Genomic DNA, 24,158 nt, shown 5'->3' with positions numbered 1-24,158 from the left:
GGATTTTTTTCCCCCCATTTGTGGAGTAAATAAAGAAGAGAGATGATATTGAAAGCAGTTGTGTTGCTGGGCTGTGCTCTGGGCATCAGCACGTTCCCCATGGAAGAACCTGAAGATGGAGGCAAGCACTGGGTAGTGATTGTTGCAGGTTCGAACGGCTGGTACAACTATCGACACCAGGTAAGGACCACTGGTCCCATATGCTGATGCTGGCCACACTCCAGAAAATGCCTGGTCTGGGACTCACGGGGAGATGATAGCTGCCTAGTTCAGCTCTTCTGTCATTTGGGCAAGTCCTCCTACTTCTAGACTTCCAGGAGTGTGTGAAGTTTTCAAAACAAACAGCAACAAGATTCACTCACAGCCTGGTCTTAATTCTTGTCATTCTCACCCCAAGAATCCCCCTCTACTGTTCCTTTTACTATTTGAATTTTTTTTGCTTACAACTTTGTCCAGTCTTTCATCTTTTGAAAAGCTGTCATTAGCAGGAGGAGCAGTATTCTTCCTCTAATCACGCTTCTGCATCCTGAAAGACCTGTATCATTTAGGCTAAATATTCTATTACTAGGCTAGAGGATCTGACCCCAACTTGCAGGTGAACAAATGATGTCTTGAATTAAACCTCATTTTGAGACACATGCATGTTTCTTTCCATTTGTTTTCCTCTTTTCCTTGTTATGAAAAAGCTCCCTTTCTTCACTCTAGTTAAAAAATCTGCGAAGGCTGCAAATGCACAGTGTGTTTTTGTGGGGTGGAGGACATGCAGAAGGGGGCTGGGGCTCTTTTCAACCTGAATCTGTTTCCTCACTGTGTTCGACAGCATGGCCTCAGGGTTGTGTTGGCGCATCCAAGGATGTGGAGCACCGGGGTGCAGGGGTCAGAGTGAATGGCAGAAAGAGGAGAAAAGGGAACAGGAACTCCTGAGTTTGACACTGCTGTCAAAGCCAATGTGGTGTGGAATTGTGGTCTGAACGTGAGTGTTAGGATGGACAGGATTAAATCCAAGTTAACTTAACTCTGATTAAGTTCAAGACTTATAATGAGCAGTCAGGAGGCTATGGCTGTTTTTCCCTTTGGGCAATTCTTGGGCAATCCCTCAAACAGATTAATCTACACTTAAACACAGTCTTTGCTTTAAACTTGGAACTACCTCTTGCTTTCCTGGAGAACACGGTCCATTTAATTCTGATTTATGTATTCATTTGTATATGTCTAAATGTTAGAAAAATAGTTCACCTTAACCAACAATAGTCTAGTAAACTCGAACAGAGAGTGAAACACTATTGTACAAAACCAGCATTTTAAAAGTTAAACTGTACTGGGTACATATATATCAAGCTGATTTGCTGAACACTGAAACTTTTAAAGTATTTACTGTTTTTAATGTAACTGCCTGTAAAATCTAGAGAGGCTTCATCCTCTCTATTTGTGTTAATTGAGGAAGAAACAAGCCTTCCGTGTGTTGGGCATGCTGGGGTTTATGTTTATGTTTCTCCTCCCCCTCAGCTCACAATCAGTTTGTAACTTTCAGCGCAGTGATGAGCTTAAAACTGAATGAACCAGACTGACAACCTCGTTGCATCTGAAGAAGAACCTGTTGGTGGCAAATGCTAGCTCAACTCTTTGACAAACTGGTTTTAGGGATTTTGCCTGCTCCTTGCACTGTAGCTGTCGCCTGGTAACCATAGTTGGGATATTACAGCCTTAATATAAACCATTCCTATTTCAAATTAAATCTGAAAAAAGCGATTTTAAAAGTTGAAATCAGAAAATAATTATAAGAATACTAGTGTTGTACTTGACCACTGCCTGCGCTGGGGTGTCTAAATATAATTACTGAGTTGTGCTCTGGTTGTTACTATTGCTGTATAACCAGTCTCGCTGGCTCACCTTCACTCTAGGAGGAGTTAATACCACAACATTCATTCTTTAAATAAAATTACATTTTTGAAGCTGTGGCTCATGAGAGTTACTTTTCTACAGTTGCCCAAGAGTTTTTAATCTTTCTGTCAGTGAGCCTTCAATGGCAAGTATATCTGCCAGGTATAATGGAAGTTATGAAGAACACAAGATGCACACTTACGTATTTGTGTCCAACAATAAGTCTTTTGAACATGCGAGTTTCACAGAAGCAAATTAACTTTTGAGTGTGGTCATGTTTTGCAGACATTTACTAAGTAATTGCTTTTCAAGGTTAGAAAAATGAGAATAGGTTTTCTTTAAACGCCTTCATTTTGAAGATAACGTCAACTAACAATGCAAAATATCTGCAATGTCAGATTGTTCTGAATTTCAATCTTAGAAATTTCTGTATTTCAACCTCTACCACTTGGTTCAGGTACAGTATTAACATTTGGAAAAAAAGAAAATTAGAACACCACTAATAATCCTATCGAAGTAAGGAAATCAGCATCATAAAATAAAAGAGTCTGTGTGAAGGATCCTTCAGAATGGGGCGGAGCTCCTACTTACCTGTCTTGGGCAAGATACTGTGCCTCTAACTTGTTATGAAAAGAATCAATTCCCAGAAGATGCGGTGCATCAGCAGCCTGTGCTGTCTTGCCTAATGGCCTTTTGTGGCCAACCTTAAGGGCCTGGCAGGCGTGAGCACCTGTGGTGGGAGGGCGTACTGTGAGACAGACCCAGCAGTTAGTCATGGAAAATCCACTGTGTGTGTTCCACGAAGTGTAATCCAGAGAATGATGCCTTGGGTATCAAAAAATTGGGGAAAATTATTCCCAGCAAAACCAGCTGAACCATAGACTTTTAGGAGAGTTACACAGAGGAGGAAAGGTGCTACAGAAATCTCAGGAGTTATAACAGATTTTTGGAAACATTATGCAGACTGATCACCATGTCTTTGCGTGTGTTAGTACTCCCTACCTTCCAGCGGTGGAAGCAAAAGCACTTTAAATTATTTGCTCAAGTCAGTTGCAGTGGAAGCAGGAATAGGACTTGGACTTCCAGTTCTGTGATTCATCCATCATGAAAGTCATTCCATAGTGCACACACGCAGAAACACGTTATTTTTCAGTAGAATAATACCTGTATTGTCAGAAAGGAAAGCAGTGCTCCAAGATTGCAGATTTGTGTAATTCTTTGCTTTCCGAGGGAGAAACTGCAGAAGAAAATATGTTGTACTCTAATTCACTTTCTTCCTGCCATCACCTTTCTTCCTCAGAGCTTCTCTGATCTAGCCCGTGTACAAGTGAATTTGTAGATGTGAATATTCCTGTAAGTAGTTACTCAATGTAACTGTTGTTTATGACTGGACTGGTTGCTATTCCCTATATGCAACTAAGCACTCATAATATCCCTTTGTAATTTGAGACCTCAGCTGGGTCTCTGGGTTTCACTTGCTCAGTTCAGCTGTTCAGGGTACAGTTAATACATGATGTTGCATGTTTGTATTACACCTTTATTTTGTGAGCTCCAGTTGTTTTGCATGCTGTCTGCACACAGCACAGTCAAAATGTACTCTGTTGCCTTCTGCAATAGTTACCTGATGGCAGAATGTGTTCATCTGACTAAACAACCATAAAAGGAGAAGAATATTACACCTTTAAAAATGTCTCTAATTTCATACATGAAAATCTGTGGGGAAGATAGTCCATCATTGTATGCCATACAGACCCCATGGACAGGAAGTTTGTAAAGACTGTGCAGACCCTGAGTTTGCACCTGTAACCTCAAGGAATCTGAAACTCCTTCTAAGACTTGTAATTCAGCTGTCAGTGGTCAGGATCCTCTATCAGTGGTGAAAACCTCAAGTGTAGACAAGATAAGGAAAAAACCACCATTTGCACTTATCTATGAGTGAGAATCACACCTTGCAGGCACTTGTTTCCTCTGTGATGGCTGAACCGGGACTGTTTCCTAATCAGGATGATCTATACTTGTCTTACACATTTATCTCATCAAGTTCCTAAAATAAATTTTAAGTGTTTTGAATAGTATACAGCCCAATGTGATAGGCTTACTGTCATTGCAAAGCTAGCTTGTATGTTGCCTTATGCTTTTGGCTTCTCAGTTCTTTGGTGTTTTTACCTGTATCCGAGTGTTTTTGATTAGAGTTGCTTGGGCTGTGGAAGGACTATCGACGTGCTCCTCTCTGCTCCTCAGCAGTTATTCTGATTTCTCTATAGCATCTTTTCTATTGCTATTCTCTAAATGCAACTAAGCACTCATAATGTATATGAGAAAGAGTACTCCCCCCTATGCCCTGGGAAAGTGGCTCAGCTCTCTACTATGCAAAGAGCCAGGTGATATATCTCTGGAAAGCTTAGTGACATCCGTGAGCAAATACAGCTCTAAATGCTACTGGTAGATTTAGAGAATGAGCCAACAAACTACTTCTCCTTAAGAGAAATAGAATTTTGTATGTACTTCTGCCTCTCCTGGGGGATGATCGTACCAGCTAACTCAAACCTAAAGCGGCTTCACAAACAGATCAGAAAGAGAGGCAGACCAGTACTTTCTGGGTACTCCAAAAGACATAGTCGATGGAAAAGCCTGATGTGAAACACAGTCTTACTAAAGGTGGAGTACAGACTTGAGGAGAAGAATAGCTGAAAAAGTCTGGCAAAATTAAAATGCTTAAAATAAAAACATTTGAATTTGCATACATGGGTCTCTTTTCAGTTGTTGTTTTTAGTCTTATACTTACGGAGCTTTACGGACCAGGGACTGTATTTATTTAGGGTTTTGGACACTACCAAGCAGAGCAGTATCTTATTCCAGGACAGTCCTAAATTCTCCAGTCTTGCAGGTAACAGACATCAAGGATGCCTTGGCTACTTGGCTTCAATTAACATTTCCTCACTGTGCTTACGAAATCGTAACTGAAGCTGCAGAAAAACCTTTCCTAAGTTCTTAATACAGTTATAGTTTTTGGCTGATTCACTGATGTATGTTTAAGCAAGGGAATGAAACATGGCTGGCATTTCAGACGTATTCTTCTACCATGCTTATATATTAGAGTTCATTCTTTTTTAGACTGTGGCATTTCAGTGTACCTGTAACGGGAACAGTGCCACTTTGCAATGAAGCTGACAGGTCATTACACATGCTTTTTAGCCATGAACCTAGCAGTCATAAGATCAGAAGTAACCAATTTCACGGAAGTCCAAGCTTTTCCCTTTAGGAACTATTTATGCATGCATGTGTCATAAACCAACTTGATTTTTCCAAACCCTGCTCCCCCCAGCAGTCTACTTGAAAGCTGTCTCACTCAAATGTGTAAACAGCTGTATGGCAGAGGAAAGTTGGGGTGGGTTTTTTTTTTTCCTTTTAGAATTTCCCCCAAATGTACATTTTGGGAAACAAAATGCCCATCCCAGGAAAACAGGGGAATTCCACCTCTGATCCCCATCCTTTCAAAATCTAGGAGTTAATTATTTAAGCAGATTTAAGCATAGATCTTCCATAGAAATTTGCTGATGTAGCAACAGGTTTAGACTGTTTAGACAACGTGGGGATGAAAGGTCTGAACCATGCCATTAACAGTGTCCATTTTGGAGCTGGCATGTGAGGTCAGTTGTGCAGTAGCAGCCGTACAGCTACATCTTCTCCTCTTCTATTCTTCTGTGCAGGGCAGCTGCTATCCACGCCAAATCATGGCCACAAAAGCGTGATTTGCATTTAGTGACGATTTATCCAGTAAATGTTCATAGCCTTCATTTCACATACTAAACCAAGAAGAATAATGCCAACAAGAGATCTGGAGCAATATTAGCTGTCTCTTTTAGGGTGGTTTACAGGTACAGCTATGCCAGAAATACTTCTCGAAGAAAAAAGGCTCAAATAGGAGTATTTGAGAGGCAGTTACACATCAACAGGAAATACTCTAGATTCACATATGCCTCCCTACTCTAGCAGCAGACTGTTTCTATTCTGGTTTTACAGAGATTTTTTTTTTTTTTCTATGTGTACAGGAGGGAACAGGAGGAGCATGTGACCAACATCAAAGGTGCCTAGTCAGGGCAGCTAATTCTATGCAAAAAAACCCCAACCATTTACTCAGAATTGTCCTACTTTAGCCAATGGAGTTTTAGCAGCAAAAACATGTTTTCCTGCTCTAGCCTATGTTGGTGATGTAATTATGCTACCAGCAGGTACAGTTCCCTTAGCAAAAGCCATAAAAGACTGGGACAATCCCCAGACAGGCATAAGTTAAGGTTGATCTGTTTCCCTCCACACTAGGGAATTTAACCCCTTTAGATTTACCACCAATGTCTACTTTACTGTTTACAAAGACAGGACATAGCGAGCAGTCAGTCAGTGAATCGGAAGGAAGGAGAGAGGAGACAAAAAAAGCTGATAATACGCATTTACAAAGATTAATTCATTTTGGGTAGTTTGGTATTAATTAAAAACACCTCTGAAGTCCCTACTGACCAGCCACATGTCTGTGGGAGCACAGACACTAGCTGGTTGAATATGTTGATATTGTATCAGTATAGTATGCTTAAGCATTTCTGTGTGTTGCCAGCCTATAACTGTTTCTGTCAGCATAACAGAAGTGTATTGTGTCTTGAGAGAGAGAGGGGATCTATGATCTACTCATCAATCAGTGTAGAGATGCCCTGATCAGTGTTTTCTTCTACTTTTGTTTGGGTTGCTTCTGAAAATCAAATGCATGTTTAGTCAAACCAGCACTCTGCTGTTTCATATTATATGTGATGTCTTTATAACTCTGTTTAACCTCTACCTTTTGACTTGTTGAGGCAGCAGCTGGTGTAAGGACATACAAGGAAATGGAGAACTGTAAACAGTGGAGATATTGCCTGGGATAGGTGGAAGAGAACATAGGCTGACCTGCGTAGTAGGAAATGGAACTGCTTTAGTAAGGACAATTTAACATTCAGGGTTAGTCACGTGAAGCGATTTTGCTGTGGGAGAGTTCGTTAGCATTGAATATGCTTCACCCTTCCCAGAATCTTGGACAACTACCCTGTCTTTTCAGTTTCAGCTGCACTTAGAAGATCAAGAATTATAAAGTGACAGGATTTTACAGTATTCTTTCAGTTAAAATAGTCAAAATCACTAATACTCCTAAGTCATCTGAACTTGTGTAGGTCCACTTAAACCACTTCAGTTTGGTTTACAAACTAGCAAATTAGATTAGTTCAACAGAAGTAAGCTTTAAAGCTTGCTTCTGGCCTGCATTTGAAGTGTGCGTTTGTTAGATGAGATTTCTTCCATTAAATCTGCACAGCTTTTCTAGCATGTGGTAGGTTGTAGTTCTAGAGTTTAGGAATGATTGTTGATATCCCATTAGGTCGTTCACAGACTGCAAGTCTAAAAGAAAAGAATTATTTGGGCTGGGGTTACCAAGAGGTTAGCATTCTGACAGAGGTTTACATTTACTGTAATATCACTTTGATAAGCATTGTTATTTCTACATGATGGGAAGATGGTTCTGTAAAGAAAATCTGCTTATTCGTATCCTGTACAAGTCAAGAAAAGAGCCTGAATAGAAATCCTGCAATTCTCTTTTCCACTCGAATCTGTTTTCTTGCCCTGAAGTTGCTTCAGTGTTACTCTATAAGAAATACATAATTAAAAAGGAAATTTTCCTTAACCAAAATTCTCATCTAGTGAAACAAAATTTAATAAAATCTTTGCAGAGATGAGATTGGTAAACCATACTTGCTTAAGCCAAGGACAGTCTTTGATGTTTAGTCATGCAGGCTTGGTACAGAACTAATTGAAATTGGTGGAAATCCAACTCTCCTCTTCTTCTGCTTGGCACACTTGGGGTTTCTCTGTCAGTGCACAAGGTTTTCATTTAGATTTTCTCACAGAACGCAGAACATTGCTGAGAACCTTTTGTTAAATTTTGTTATCTGTACTAAGTCTGAAGTAACTTCTGGTTTCTGCTTAAATAAGAAATCAAAATAGGTAGATGAGAGAGAGATTTTAATCATAGTCTCTATTGCTAATGCAACTACAAACACGTGAGTTTTGGTTTAACGTGTGCATTTCAGCCCTCTAGAAACCCTCAATCTCTTACATTTGAATGCAATTTGTTTTGGACAATAGCCTGCTCTTAGGCCTGCAAAGCTATTTTTCTTCTGGTCTCAAAGGTGAAATCTTTGTTAAATGTAGTAATGAAAATCTGCTTAATTTCAGGCAGATGTGTGCCATGCGTACCAGATTGTACACCGAAATGGAATTCCAGATGAACAGATCATTGTCATGATGTATGATGACATTGCTGATAATGATGAGTAAGTGATGAACGTGTACTAGTCACAAAGTATATGGTTACTACAAACATGCCTTAGTCACCAATGTGTTTTGAGTTTGTAGCAGTTTTGTAAGAAAAGCCTTTAAAACCACCTGTGATATGCATAGAGACGTTTTATCCATCAGCACAATAATTCTCCTTTGAAATGTGCTCATGAGCTTTCTAAGCCTAACTCCACAACTCAGCATGAGTTGTGGCACTGCGGACTGCAGAACTTCATTGTTATGAGAGTAAGTGATCTTAATTCCCAGGCATAACAGTTTACAGCAGATAAATAGCCTAAAATAACAAACATAGGGAAGCTCTGTGTATGACTTGCAGGGTTTTTTGAAAGGACGTTATCACATTAATTCCCAGAATGTACATTCAACAAAGAAGTGTACATGTTCCATTCTTGGTGACAGTCTAGAGCATATCATTGCTTTCTATATGAAACAGTTATACAGCCTCTGATTCTGAGACAACTTCAGCAGAAATCAGCAGACTTCACATGCACAGCAGCACTGGGAGCAAAAAGGAAAGGAGACTAAAGGCAAGACTGAAAGTAGAGAGATGATAGTATAAGAGACCACCTGCCTACGTCTTCAGATTAATCAACATGTTCTGAGGCAGGATACTTGAAGGTGCTCTGAGGGTAAGGACACCTGAGGCAAGCATATGTAACTGACTGAAGAGAAAAGGCGTTTATATCCTGAGATCACTTAGTGACACATGGTGCAAGTACCTATATTGTCTCTCAGGCAAGCTGGCCAGTCAGGATGGTTTAAATGGTTTCCTAGTTGTTCTGTGGTCATTGTGTGGCATATGGCTAATTCTTCATATTTATGTTCTGTTTAACTTTCAGAAATCCAACAAAAGGCATTGTCATCAATAGACCTAATGGCACAGATGTGTATGCTGGAGTGCCCAAGGACTATACAAAGGAGGTAGGAATGAAACACCATTCCCCAGGGAAGGTTCAGCATTAGCCAATGTTCTGAATAAATCCTTTCAGCCTGTGGCTGAAAAATGCACTCCAAAATGCACATAGTATAAAGCCTCCAGCTTATGCACCTGCATGGTTTGGCATGAAGTTTGGTGTTCGTAAGATGAATGTAAACAATAGATGCTTTGAAGTGAAGCAGTGGTCATAAAAGTAAACCTTTACACTGTTTCTGTGCTGGCACACGAAATAAAAGAAGGGAAAGTCTTGCATTCATAAATGTTGTAACGCAATTTGAAGAACAGCTGTGTAAGACATTGTTTCATTAAATCAGATCAGTAATCCAATCGCTTGGTGATTTCAAGATTCAGTATCTGAGTGAGTCATCAGTGGCTAATACATTATATAATGATAGATTGAAAAGGATGGCCAGCTAAACTTGCCATCCATGCATGGATTCTGACTTTCAGAAGCCATCTTTCTAAATGAAGATTTTGTTGGTTTTTTTATGATCAGATTTAACTTTAGTCCTCTTAAATCCTTAGGATGTTACTCCAAAGAATTTCCTTGCTGTTCTCAGAGGAGATGCGGAAGCAATGAAGGGGGTGGGATCAGGAAAAGTATTGAAAAGGTAAGAGAAGTTTAATTTAGAAAATAATTGCATGTGTAGTTGTACATTGGCACTGATTTCAACAAAAGAAGAGGGTAAATTAGAGCAACTTGAGAATCCAGCAAGACTATTGATGGCAATTCCAGGTAGAAATACAATGGTTCTGGTTTCTTAAACTATCCAGCACCAAGAAGCAACTGCTGATATTTGACTGGTATGGCGTCCGGTATAGACTCCAGTATAAAAACTCGAGAGGATAGTGTCAACTGTATTAAGGTATTTGTTATTTAGACTATTGTCTTTTGCAAGAATGGCTATTCAAAGAGAGTTTTATTAAGGTTTGGAGACATCTAGAAAGGGTTTGCTAAGGCTTGTCTTAATGTACATAAAGAGTGGTACTAGTCACTTGAAGTGGTGATACTTAGCAGTCAGTGGCAGAGGGACAGAGATAGCTTAAACAGCTCATCAGCTGAAAGAACTGCATGTCTAATCCCAGCCATGGTCTTTGTGGCAGATGTAAGGTTATTGAGGCTTTGCATGTAATGAAATGGAATTATGGTTTATATTTAATGCAAAAAAATCTTTGCGATTGAAGAAGTAGTGTAAGCAATTAACCTTGTAATTGATGTATTTTAACCTTGTAATTGATGTATTGTGCTTAAGGTATTTGTGAACTAAGTTACACAAATGATTATAAGTTTGGCAATATTCTAATATATGAACAATAATAAATTGTAGACTGGCTAAGTAGAATGTAAGATTTATAATTAATGGGTGTAGTTTATAAAGGCTTATATAATTTAGATGATTCAAGAATAAAAGCAGTATATTTGAGGGCCTAATTAGAAGACCTCTTGGAAAGATACCTGGTGTCAGTTATTCATCTTGCTTCTACAGAGTTTGAGATATGAAACTATGGTGCCTATTTACTAAGGTGTGTTATATTTCTAACTCAGTACTGCTGGTAAAGAGGTATATCATGTTATATTTTTCTATGTACAGTATTTCCTGTAAAACCTTTAAGAATTTAAATTTGACCATTTGGAAGAACTAACCTAGTTAAAGAAAGACTGTGTAAGTGCCTATCTTCATCTGACAGTTTAATTTTAGAGACAAAGCAATGAAACAGAAGAGAAGAATCCTGCCCTGGCATTGGGGAGAATAAAGAAAATGAAGGAGCAGGACAGTAGTCGAATAAGCTATTGCTCTCAATAAACTTCATCCTCAAAAGCTGAGATAGAAAATTATATATGCAAGGCATATAGGCAAAAAGTTAATAAATTGCTGCAAAGTTACTAGATTGTTCTCTTCTAGTAGCTGGAATGAGTCAAGAGGTGACTATAAAGCATTTTTTGTTAAAAAAAAAAGTACTTCAGAGCACTCCTCACCTGTGAAAGCTTGATGTTACAAGTCAAATAAGAGAGTGGCTATGCAGAGGGCCAAAGACTCTTAGCTACTCAGGAAGAGTACTTGAACCCACATATAAAAGCCTTAGTTATTTACATTTCACCTTGGTTGAATTTTTTGCACTTAGGGTCAAGCGTGGGAGCCAGAAAAATAACACCCAACCCTTCTTTGTTAGGCTCTATGGTGTGAATTTCCAAGTGGCCTGACTTTGTTATTGGGTGGGACAAGAACTCAGTTATCCTCTGCCTAAAAGGCTTCTAGACTATCTTCCAGGTTGTTCCCTAACCAGCAGGTTATCGGCCAGGCAGAAGGCTGGACAATATCTCCGTGAGCTGCTGCGGTCGTACCTCTTTGCAGTCAGGAAGAGCAAGAGCAAATACGGATTTCTGGACCACTGATACAGAGGAAGAGAGGAGGGCTTGGGGACTCCTTCCAATCTGTTCACATTATTTTATATTTAATCGTCCCTGAATACAGTTTAAAAGCAACATCCCTTTGCAGATCTGGCTGTTAGGGCAAGACCTTAATATCATCCAAACATGATCTATTTGGTTTAGAGTGCAATAAAAATCTCTGGCAAACAGTGTACTACACAGACGTTAGGGAATCAAAGCCTGTGAGCGTGCAGTGTTCAATCGACTGCAGAGCCACTTAGTGCAAATGCCAATCTAGCCTAAGGGGAGAGTTTGTATATGGATCAGTTCTTCATGGAGATGTAAGGTGATGCTGGTTTGTCTAAGTATGGCCATACAGATCACTACAAGGTAGGACATAAACGTACCAAAGGATCTTATCAAAGAAGTTTTTATGGATTATCGACAAGAACTCAGTTCCTTGGTATAACTTGGTGCCTTGGTATAACTTAGTTATAAAAGCATTCCTTTTTTACCAGACTGCTACAAATGCCCACAGTATAACAGATTATTCAGACAGGCATTAAAAAACAATTGTGCTCCTGCCACACTCGACATACTGGCCCCTGCCTAACCAGCAATCAGTTTACAGTTTGAAACATGAAGTATAATTGCTGAATTCCCCATGCTTGAGGGACTAGCCTCTATCCCTGTTTTCATTCCTCTTGCAGATCTCATCTCCTCTCATAAGCACCCAAAGTAGCATGCTTTGGGAGGAAAAAAATATTACCAAGAGGAGGAGGTGCTTCAGCTATATTATTTTTGAATGTTGGCATGTCTTGGCATTGAGAAGCAGATGATGTTTGTGGTAGTGAAGATTAGGTTGTTAGAAAGAATTTGTTTGCAATTTTTTCATTACAGTGGTCCCAAGGATCATGTGTTTGTTTATTTCACTGACCATGGAGCTCCAGGACTTCTGGCTTTTCCTGATGATGATGTAAGCATTTTGGGGGATTACTTTGTCATAAAAAATAGCCTTTTAGTGACATACTAAAATAATAAGTAATAAATGTAAAACACAAAAATATTTGATTGAGGGGGGAGGCAGAAAAGGAGCACTAGTCTCCTCATCACCCCAGTTTGGATTTTTTCCAGTTTGAATCTGAAGCATTCAAGTTGAAATTAAGTTATGTCATTAGTATTTCATTGGACTTTGGTGGTCCAAACAGACTGTTTCACAAAGGTATGACTTGGCTTTCTGGTGCACTATACATATCATCTGGGACATTACTGATCTTTTCTGGAGTGGTAAATACTAGAACATTGTATTTCAGAAGGGCAAAGCAGTGGATTTAAGGGGAAACAGTAAACATATTCACAACAGTTAGTATTTATTCTTATTAAGTGAATTGTGTGTCTGTTGAACATAAGTGGTTTTAATACAAGCTTTCTTATTTTACAGCTTCACGTGAAGGACTTGAATAAGACTATTTGGTACATGTATCATCACAAAAAATACCGGAAGGTAAACAAGCATATCACAAGTTGTGAGATTAAAAGAGCAGCTGGCATGGGAGAGAAAGATTTGTCTTCATTTTGAGAGTCATTTAAAGCAGGAGAAAGCGGTTGCCATACAATGAAATTTGGATTAGGATTTTGCACTTAAAAGGATTGATCCTCTCCAAATTTTCTCTTTCCATTTTTAGTTTACTCTGAATTTGCAGTCAATGTTGACATGTAGTGTACTGCCTTTGGATAACAGTATATATTCTGACCAACGGTGGAGAAACAACATCCGTAACTACCGCACCCTCATAATATGTACCTGACTTGTTCTTCCTGTGCTTTGTTCACTTCAGTCTGCACTGTTACTACAGGAAGTTTGTATATACCTCATGTTTCTCTTACAGTTACTGATATTGTTTAAGAGACTGCACCTCTTGTCAGAAAATTCTGTGCATTTATTTCATCAGAAGTAGTTTTAAGCAGAAAAACTAATATTTAGAACGTTTTAGTAGCTTGCCTTTTTTAAGCAACTTTCTGTAGTAAATCTGTCTACTATGGCTGGCTCTAATTAGGAACACATAAATGGCCATTGGTTCCAGAAGTACTACATTCAATAGTCGTACGTTGCTGTGCCTAAAGAGCGACTGTGTATTTGATTTGTGCTTTCTACATTAGTCAGTAGGTCCCTGTGGATTCTGTAGAGATCAATAGCATCTTTTCATTGTGATTATGTTTCCCTTTTCCACATAGTTTAGTTCCCAAAAATGAAAAATTGATCTATTTGCTTCTGTTTTGTAGCATTATGGACAACTTTTGTTTCGGGGATAGAAGTACACACCAACTAGCTACAGCTGAAAAGCACTGAAGGAGTTTACTCCATTTCCTCATGGAATTTCTTAAGGTCTCCGATTTATTTTGTAGATGGTGTTTTACATTGAAGCATGCGAGTCTGGATCTATGATGAATCATTTGGCTGATAATATAAATGGTGAGCAATCAGTTAACTTACTGAACTTAAGTGTCACAACTTGTCACAGGCAGGACCTAAACAGACACTGTGTCAAGAATAGGTTCAAGGCACTTTTACGTACAGTTTTAGCAGGGGAAGCACAAGAATTAGAGAAAGTAGTATTTTCTGTTTATGGGAAGTTCCTTTTAAAGAATTAATGGAGTCTTATAAAGACTACCAGGTCTTTCAGTTGCTTGCAAATGAGAATTTGAAAAAGTATTTCTTTTCAGGAACTATGTGGTTGCCCTTGACTGGTAGTGGTTAAATTATACCGACATTTCTCAGCTTCAGCTGGTGTGAAGTCCCTGCCGTCAGTTTCATTGAGTAGCAAGGGCACTTGGGAGACGTCATTGCCAGGCAATTTTGCTATGCTCATTTGCACAATAACCCAGGACTCAGTTTTCAGGGTTTCTAAGCTCTCTGCTGCAGAGCTGTGAGCTCAGCCTTGATTAGGATGAGGAACCACAACCTTTCAAACTCTTGCTCTGTGGCAGGGAGACTGGGTGCTCTGGCTTTCTTGTAGTTTTGAAGCTGTGATTCCAGGGAAGACCAACCACGTGCCTATCCATGGCTTCTTGGGTCTTTGGCCCTGGAGTACGCTGCCTGGCACCCACCTAGACTTCTTACAGCCCTATCAAGGATTTACAGAAAGTTCACACAGAATGTTTCATATTGACAATTGTTGAAAATAAATGCTCAGTGAATCAGCATTTTTCAAAGTTTGTTCTATTAGAAATTTCCAGTCTGACAACTCTGGTTTTACCACCAGCTCTGCCACAGACCTACAAAGGTGGAAAATTGACAATTCAAATGTTACACTACGAAGCTGTCTTTGGCAGCCTTCAATGGTGAACTGAAAAACTTAACTGGTTACTTGGTAAGCATTTTAAAGGATGCTAAGAGCAGCACTTCACTATAAAGACAAGATTTACGACTTTGGCTTTTGAACTTCAGGTACACTTTGAGTAGAAACAACACTATACCTATATAAAAGCATGCCTAACACTTTCTTTTTGAAGCTTGGACTTTTCTTCAGTTACACAAGTATGCTATGAATTGACTTTCACAAAAAGCCAAAATAGCTTTTGTCTTAGTAATACCTGTAAAGACACATTTACAGTATTTCTGTTGTGTAAGAGATTACTTACTGGGAACACTGTGCTTGGGGCAGATGTTGTAGAGGTTTTGCTTTTCTCTCAGCGTAGTGTGTTATCCAAGAAAGGTATTACTTAGAAGGTGGCATTTTCTGGAAGAAAATATGATTATGGGGATTTACTCCAAGTTTGGGAAGAAGTCCTCATTATTGTAATAAAATGAATGTATAGATGGTTGTCAGTGCACAGAGTTCTCAGGCAGTTCTTTGAATAGTAGATTTTTCCCTCAGAAGTGCATATTCTTCTTTAAACACCGCAGACCACACGTTTGGCAGCAAGGAAGGAGCTCTTACAACAGCAGCGAGGCTGACTGAACAGAATGATTAGCAGGCTTCTTTCCTTCCTGCTATTTAGAAGTAAATGATTGAAAGCCAAAATACTTAGACAAATATATCACATGCAGCTATGCTTCTAAATGGGGGGGGGGTGTTAAAAAAAAAAAAAAAGAAAAAGATTACTTTCTATGTGTCTTACAGTTTATGCAACAACAGCTGCCAATCCCAGAGAGTCATCTTATGCATGTTACTACGATGACGAAAGGCAGACTTATCTTGGGGACTGGTACAGTGTGAATTGGATGGAAGATTCAGATATGGTAAGTTACTTAGAGAGGTTTCTGCATTTCCATGCATGAAAAATTACTAGGCTTTTTAAAAATACCTCCTTTACAGGATTTGTGAAAATACTTGTTTTTAGAGACTGAAATCAACAAACTGAGCTGGTAAAAATATTTATCTACTACTCAGAACCATATATAATCTTAATTTGTTTGGGCCACTAAATTTATTTCTGAAACTAACTTTCAGAAACATTGTCTTCTTTTTTTATATATAAGATTAGAAACTGTCTAACTTCTAATTTCAAAATCACATAATCTTGGTTTGCTAGTCTGAGACCACATCTCCAGATTTTTTAAACGAATTGGGCAGTTCAGTAAGTTGTACCTCTGCTTCAGGGATCCTTAAATACTGAACTGTTTCTATTTATTAGCATAATGGAAAACAGTATTAATTAAACAAGTCTGGGATTTGTATGCTAGCCCACTCCCTCCTTGCCCATTTGCTGGGAGATTAGGAGATCACCAAAAAGTAAAAACTGAAAAGAAGATTTGACAGCATATTCTCAAATTGCTTTATGTCTTTCAGAGGTTGTATAGCTCTTGCCCTATACTTCCTTCTGCATACTGACAGCTAAGACCCTTTACAGGTTTCCTTGCATTTTTAGAATAGCTGAATTTAAGTATCTGTGACCACATGGAAGTTTCTTCATGCAGGAGGATCTAAGAAAAGAAACACTCCACAAGCAGTTTCAGCTGGTGAAGAAACGCACCAACACCAGCCATGTGATGCAGTATGGAAACAGAGTATGTATTTGATTGGGCTTCCTGGTCAGATATATCTTAAAACCTTTTGTGCCCTATACTTTCATCCCCCAAAACCAAAAAAACAAAAAACCCCCAAAAAACCGAACCACTGTAAACTGGCAGGGTGATTTAGAAAAATGAAGCTGTTTATCTCAGAAGGCCACTTAGCATTTAAGAGACGATGGTCCTGATGCTAAAGGAAACGCAGCCTTGTATTATGCTTTAATCCAAGGAATTGGGATACAAGTTGTCCTCCAAGCTCTGCCAGTGATTTAACACTTCACTTCTATCAAGTATAAGAAGGGTATTTACCACTTCCAGGCATATTATGAATATTAATGAAATGTTAATAAGTACATTGATCCCTCAAATGGGAAGAGCTAAGAGGTCATATATCACTTATAATAGTTCCATTATTCAACAAATTAAATATTTTTTTTAAAAAAAAGAAAAGAAGTCAGGTTACTTAACCTAACAGTCTTTTTCCCCACAGTGAGTTTTGGAAATAAGAGTTCCCCGATTTTTGGCAGCCTTGACCTTGTATTAAAAAACCCAATGCACACACACACAGATACTTACAACCCTATGAGCTCCTTTATTTTCTCTAATAAAGCAAGTTTATAGAGTTAGGTTTGCATGGCAAAGCAAAGACAGACTACCTATCGGAGGTGATTGACAGTTTCCATTTGTTTACTTTCTAACCTTCAGAGCATCTCCTCTATGAAAGTGATGCAGTTTCAGGGCATGGGGAAGAAAGCTATCCCCATTTCTCTGCCACCTGTAGAACACTATGACCTGACGCCTAGTCCTGATGTGCCTTTTGCAATCATGAAACGAAAGCTGATGGCTACCAATGACATTTATGAGGCTAGGAAGATTGCTGCAGAGATGAAAACACACCTGGAGGTAAGCAAAAAAAAAATGTTAACTACACTTCAGGTCAGATTTGTTTCCATCATAAGCAATGGCAGAAGTAACACCCCTGAAGCCAACGGGATTGCTTCCAGTTTTTGCAAATTGCAGCAAAATTACTCTTCAGACTGGTAACCTCTAGCTGATGGTTTACTCTTCCTTTAAAATTCAGAGATCTATTCCACAAGGCACATTCAGTAGTGATTACCTAGGCAAACATAAGCAAGTGCAAAAGTTAGTCTCACAGCTTTTATTGCCAGGAAATTCCTCATTTGCATCCATAGGGATTCTTGTTGTGAGGATTTATTCTTTGGTATTGGAGGAACTCTTGTCTCAGTAGAACTGAAGTCTCCCAAATCAAATAGCTCCTGCAGAATGGTAGTTAGTATTGGTGGTGTTGGTATTTTCTTTCTTCTGGCAGAAGACTAGAAGAACAGTGAGTGATTTTGTGTGCCAGGAGTCTGACTTTCTGTCTCCCTAGTTTTCATTTGTGTGTTAAGAGACAGGTCCAAAGGACTGTGCTAAAAATAAATGGCAAAATTGGGTTCCATAAAGAGCCCAAGAGTTGAGGGAGATTTAAAGAAAGAGAAATTTCATTCAAACTCTTTGACTTAGGTTTAGAAAAAGCATGTTTTAAGTTCTTGTTGTTTTATGTGCAGGTGAAAGAATTTATTCAAGAATCCATGCGAAAGATAATCACCTTAGTAACAGGATCAAACGAACAGACCAACCAAATTCTGTCAGACAGATTGACCATCAGCAATTATGACTGCTACCAGTCAGCGGTGAACCACTTCAAAGCTCATTGCTTCAACTGGCACTTAGCCTTGGTAAGTCAAGCATTAGATATAACCTGATAAACATACTGGTAAAACAAGCACAGTAGTCGTAAGCACGTCTGCAAAATCAGCTTTTATTAAAAAGCTAGCTTGGGGGCAGTCATACAGCTCAGTTTTAGAGAAAGGGTGAGTAATGTTTTTGGAAGCAGGAAACCACTTCCACTACACCTGTAGATAAGCAAGAAGATTACTAAAAATACTTTTTAGTAAAAACAAAACAAAAAATAATCCCTAATTTTTACTAGGTAGTGCTGTCCCTTCATCAACTCCCTCCCCAGAACTCCCAATATTAAATAAGTCACGTTGTATTTCTGCTTGAAGCACCTCTACTGGCAGAACAGAAACAGAAGCACCACCACTGTGAATTCATAATCCTGGTACATTCAGATTTCTGTATTATGATTATGTGTTGTGTAGTTCCTTGCAATAGCCTAGCTGCTACTTCCATGGTCTTGTTGAATTCCCGAGAGCCACTTTTTAGTTTAGTATTTTTATTACTGTCTAGTCTTCCTGGGATCCAGTTGAGGACTGCATCCTGTTGTGCTAAGCACTGTTTAGACAAGAATAAGAGAGGTCAGTTCCTACTCCAGAAAACCCAGTCCTGATGTCAGGCAAGATAACCTAAGCAGGCAGTGGTGTGTGGTAGGATGAGTCAACAGCAAATTCATTGATTTTAGCAGAAAGCAATGGGATTACCTGGCAGTTAGCCAAGATTTAAGTACTGTATACAAATCAAAAGCAGATGTACTCCTTCAGTTGGAGCTTCTAATCAACCAGGCTATTAGGAGGCCACATTGCTCTGTTAAACTTTTAGTTCCTCTTCAGTGTTTTTTTGGTTTTGTGGGGTTTTTTGAATGAAATTGGTTAGATGGGTGAGCCTTGCCTAAGGGGCCAATGTGCAGCAACAGCTGAATTTGCCTAATGAAGTTCAAAGAGCAAAGTGCACAGAAGAAATATCCATTTAGCCTAGTACTAGATCATCAAGACCATCAATTAAACACCTTGAATATTAGTAGCATCTCTAAGTTACTTCCACAGTTTAGTTTGGATAAACAATACCTGCTCTTCATGACTGAAATTATTTACAATGTTTGTTTATTTCAGTATGAGTATGCACTGAGACAGTTGTATGCCCTGGTCAACATTTGTGAAGGAGGATACCCCATTGACAGGTATGAGGTTCCCAGATACACTATGTAGTTTTATCTGTGGGTAAAAAAGCAGAAGCTGATAGGCAGATGGAAGCCTAATGCTAAAAGCTTCTCACTGATTCTGCTCTGTTGACCATTTTGTCAGTAAAGTTCTCACTCTAAAGTTATGAATGCTTATTTTGGAAAACATATCATTATTAGTCTCCTCCCACTCATAATGATCCATTTCCCCAGTAACCCTTTAATTTCCTTGTTGAAGACCCTCAGGGGAAATTATAGCAAGTCAGAGGATCCCACTGCACCGCATAACATAAAATAGCATGACTGGTGCAAGGGTGTTGCCCTGTAACTCCTGTATGATCTTACAGTGAAGCAAGGTTGGGAACTGCTGTATTTTCTCCACTGCCCCCCTCAGCTGCTGGCTCAGAACACCACAGCACTGCTGGGTTCTGGTGAGGAATGGGAATATGGAGCTAGCACCGTCACCTGTGAGCATGTGATAGGAAAGCTGGGAAATAATGGTCCAGGCTGACCCTTATGGTGGTGTGGTAGGGGCAAGGGAAGCATGGTGTTGAAATTCTGTCTTGGGAGTTTGTGGTAGAGGATGGGATCCTAGCTTGTGAGTCATGCAAGAGGAAGAAAAGGGAGAGGGGAAAGCAGAGGCGTGGGGAATAGGAGGGTGGAGTCATAGTTTAGGCAGTGTGCACATGCAACCCAGAAGGTTAAAAACTGCTGCCCCCGCTCCTGGTGGCATCCCGCTGCAGTCAGTTTGGGAAATAGTTTGAGAGCAGAGCACCTGAAAAGTTTCTCATCGTTACTGTTCTCTGTTGCAGAATATGCCTGGCCATGGATCAAGTGTGCCGTGGGTATTGATGGCAACAACAGTCCCTAATATAACCCTTACTACAAGTGATAACTTTTCATAACTGTAATAATCCAGACTTTACATGCATGCAACATGAAGAGAGTCAACCACTGTACTGAACTAGGCTGGGAGCTGAGGCACCTGACCATAAGCAATACAGCACTTGCCAGCGCTCTCCCCTGCGTCCCCACCTGCTGACAGCCTGCTGGTTTGACAGAGGCATTTTGGCAGACCACCTGGAGCTTTCAAGATGGATGATTTGTTTCAAAGCGCAATGCTTTTAAGAATCTCTGGATGAATACTATGAGCCACCTATCAGTGATTGCTAAATCGATGCTAAATTTAAACATTGACTCATTAATTCTGGAAAATTTTTTTATACTATTGCTAACTATTAGCTTTTTAAAAAAAGTTAATGAATTCCATTATAGTGACTGACTTGCAGATTGGTTAAAGAGTGAAGAAACCAAAGCTTGTTCTTTAAGCTTTAACTCCTTAACAGTTTAAAGAAATGAGTTGCATTCAAGAACTATCAGATGTGAACAGCACGGTTAAACTGTGAACAGTAAAAGTCTTTGTGTGTAGAAAGCACTGTTTCCCAAAGAAAAACACAAATATCTAATGCTGTAAATTTAGCACCAGTATGCTATAATTAAATGTATATATACACAAAGCTGTGGGAAGTCATAAAGTACAGGAATTGCCTGTGAATAAAAACAAAGTTGACAGTTTCATCAACCTGCAGGGCAATACAGTGTTAGACATCTTGTGTCTTGAAAATGAATGAGAGCTAATTAATTTTATGAAACTGCATTAAAAAGTTATCTATCCCCTGTAAGCCCTTTATAAGACAGGTCATATTAAAAAAAACCAACACTAAACCAACAAAAAACAAACCCCAAAACCCCAATGCAAAAGCAACAACAGCAAAAAATATTAAAAGCCCAAAATCACATTTGAAGGCACCACTCCTTAAAGGTGACTCAGTAAATGACAAGCAGGGGGAAAATTAGAGGTTATGAGGTGATTCAAAATAGTTTCAAGTTGTCCATACCTTTTTACACATGGTGACAGGATACAGAAATATTTCAGGGTTCTTTCCAAAGTGTGTTAAGATGTAAAAAATTACCTCATCTCTATGGGAAAAGAACAAACTTTGGCAAAAAATAAACCAGCCTTTCCAGGACAGAGAGAGTTCTAGGTAACTCCACTCAGAGGAGAGGAGTTGTAGGGGGTGTAACTGAAACTACTTTTATATAAAGAAGAGCCAGATAAAGCCAGAAGCATTAGCACTTTCACCTGTGTGCTGAGTGAGAGAGAGAAATCCCAGAACACAGCTAGTGTCAAGATGTATGGGAAAAGGTAAAAGTATGTGGAACTAGGCTTTACTGAATTAAGAAGTGAAAGTTTGCACCTTGGGGGTTCTGAAAGTTCAGATATGTGCTGCTTTTGAGTTGCTTCTTGTTTCTTTTCAGCTGTAAAGCTGGTTTTTTTTAGCAGAAATCTAAATATAAGGCAGTGATTAAATTCTTGAGTGCCTGAATGTGTTGCAGGTGTTCCTCTGATGGCAGGAGGCAGGGTTGGCCACACCGGACAGCTTTTAGGCAGTCTGGCTGCTATCACAAAAGAGTGTACCAAGAGCCCCCAGTCACTTTGAAAGAACAGGAAAAATGACTCCTTCAAAGCCCTGTTTGAATATATACATTAAATCTGCTAAGTTTTACACACCTCTGCTTTTAGAGTTGTTCTCTGCCCTAGAAATCCAGCCTGCTTCTCAAGCACTTAGCATCATTAGTTCATAGTTTTAACAATTTTTTTTAATCTTTAGAAATACCCATTTTCTTCTGAAGTATTCAGAAGAGGCTTTGGGGCTTTTGGATTTTCATATCTAGAATGCAGAGGGGAAAAAAACGCCCTCCAGACTCTTCATAGATAGCATCACTTTACAGCCATACTAAGTAGGCCTCAAAAAAATTACCAGATAAAGAATCAGCTGCTAGCACACATTTTTGTTTTCACACATTACTAACACCCAGGTGGCACTTGTACCTCGCTACCATAATGTGCCCTGGCCCTCCTGCAGCCCCTTGTAGCTCTGAGGCTGCGAAGCTGAAATGTTAGAGAGGGGGATTTTGTTCTGTCTGTTTTCCTCCTGCAAGAGTGATTTCCAGAGCTTCACCATCCTAAATGCTACCCATGGCATTCTTACCCCTTCCCTCATGTTGTGCTGAAATGAAAGAAAGGCAATCTGCTGAAGGTGTCACTGCACCCACAATACTGCCTGAGGTGCAGCAGGTTCTTATCCATGCCCTCCAAAAAGCATTAATGTGCTATTGAATTTCCAGTTTGTATCCAGAGACCCATTTCCTTTGCAGTCACTCAGGGAACAGCCCTGCAGAAGAAAAAAACAACCACCTTTACCTGCACTGATCAATACATTTGTTTTAAGGCCTCCAAATAGCATCACACAGGCTCAGTGCCTGCATGGCAGGCTGCTTATTTTGGGATGGTAAATAGAACCTGATGAGAAAATAATTTCAGGATTGTGCAAGGTCAGTCTTACGCCAGAGTATCTTGCAGTGTATTGGGCAAGTGCAGACACCCTCACTCTTCCTCCAGGCAGGCAGCTGCTCAGGCTGCCATTCTTAGAATGCCGGGGTGCAGGAATCAATTCTGCAAAATATGGAAAACTGTCAGGTTCCCAGCAAATTGTCATCACCAGGCAGAACAGGGCAAAGTTGAGGCTGTGTTATTTACAAAAACCTTTCCTGAGCAGAGCAGTTGTGTATATCCGTAACCCCTGGGAAGAGTGCCATTCGCACCAGGCAGGGCTTCCTGTCCTCCTCCTCCTCATTGCTAGGAGCAGCGTGCAAGGCCCTTTTCCCAGCCGTTCCGTGCCAAACCTGCAGTGTGTTTCTACCCAACATCCTGCTGCACGCAGCAGTTCACCGCCTTTCCTTTGAGAGGACGTGGAGGCCAGGGGGCATAATCAGCCTCCATAGTACGCAGTATGCTGACTGTTTCTGTATAATGCAAACTTATATGGACACAGTTTTGTTCAGAGCGCGTGTAACCACTCTCCCTTCTCTACGAGCAATAAAGCAGAAAGCAGTTCATCTGGAGTTGGAGATAATTTTTTAGAGATTCCAGCAAGCACTAGTATTTTGGCTCTGTCCAAACCAAGTTGCATCTTCTCTCACCAGGACGGCTTAAGGTAAGTGCTGAGCAGCCATGCCCGTCTCGGGGCAGGAGGCTGAAGGCCTCTTGTTCCTGTGCTCAGCCTCTGCCCTGTGAGACCAGAGATGGAGGAGCAGCAGAGGGAAAGGACACTTAAGCTGAAATCCTGACTAAGCAGCATTTCGTGCCAAGAGCTCAGGCAATCCTGAATCAGAGGCCACTTCCTTCCTAGGGACACAATACCCCAAAAGAGGCAGGAGACAACAGAAATATTACAAGTCTGTAATCCCACGTACCGCAGGCAGAACTAGCCCTAGTATCCCACAGTAGCAACACCCATCCAAGGAGGGACTCCGGTGGGACAGGCAGGTCTTCGCCACTTGGATAGGAGGAAACTGTTTTTCACAGTGCAAGGGATTGAAATGCTGGACCAGGGCCCCAGCGAGGCTATGTGATCTCCAGCCCCAGAGACCTTCAGCACTGAAAGGATGAGGCCCTGCGCAATCTTGGGAGGCAGCCCCACTTGAGCAGGGGTTGGACTGGCGACCTCCAGGGTTCCCTGCCAGCCTGAATCACTCCACAAGCCTGTGGAAAAAAGCCGGTCTGGTGCCGGGTTTCGAAGTCCAGTTGGTGACTGAT

General features: G+C 40.0%; 1 protein-coding gene across 1 annotated transcript; it reads left to right on the top strand.

The window, feature by feature from the left end:
• On the top strand, positions 1-21,078 carry LGMN (legumain). Its single transcript, XM_009577706.1, has 13 exons — positions 1-180; positions 8,134-8,231; positions 9,096-9,177; positions 9,719-9,804; positions 12,465-12,540; positions 13,006-13,068; positions 13,971-14,037; positions 15,689-15,807; positions 16,486-16,575; positions 17,284-17,481; positions 18,147-18,317; positions 19,431-19,498; positions 20,311-21,078. The coding sequence occupies exons 1-13, from the start codon at positions 43-45 to the stop codon at positions 20,348-20,350; spliced, it is 1,296 nt and encodes a 431-aa protein (XP_009576001.1). The 5' UTR covers positions 1-42; the 3' UTR covers positions 20,351-21,078.
• The last annotated feature ends 3,080 nt before the right edge of the window (positions 21,079-24,158 follow it).

Source organism: Fulmarus glacialis, unplaced genomic scaffold (assembly GCF_000690835.1).
Source record: "Fulmarus glacialis isolate BGI_N327 unplaced genomic scaffold, ASM69083v1 scaffold44875, whole genome shotgun sequence".
Classification (NCBI taxonomy): Eukaryota; Metazoa; Chordata; class Aves; order Procellariiformes; family Procellariidae; genus Fulmarus; species Fulmarus glacialis.
The sequence above is the reverse complement of the archived record's forward strand: the minus strand, read 5'-3'. Positions and strand labels throughout refer to the sequence as shown.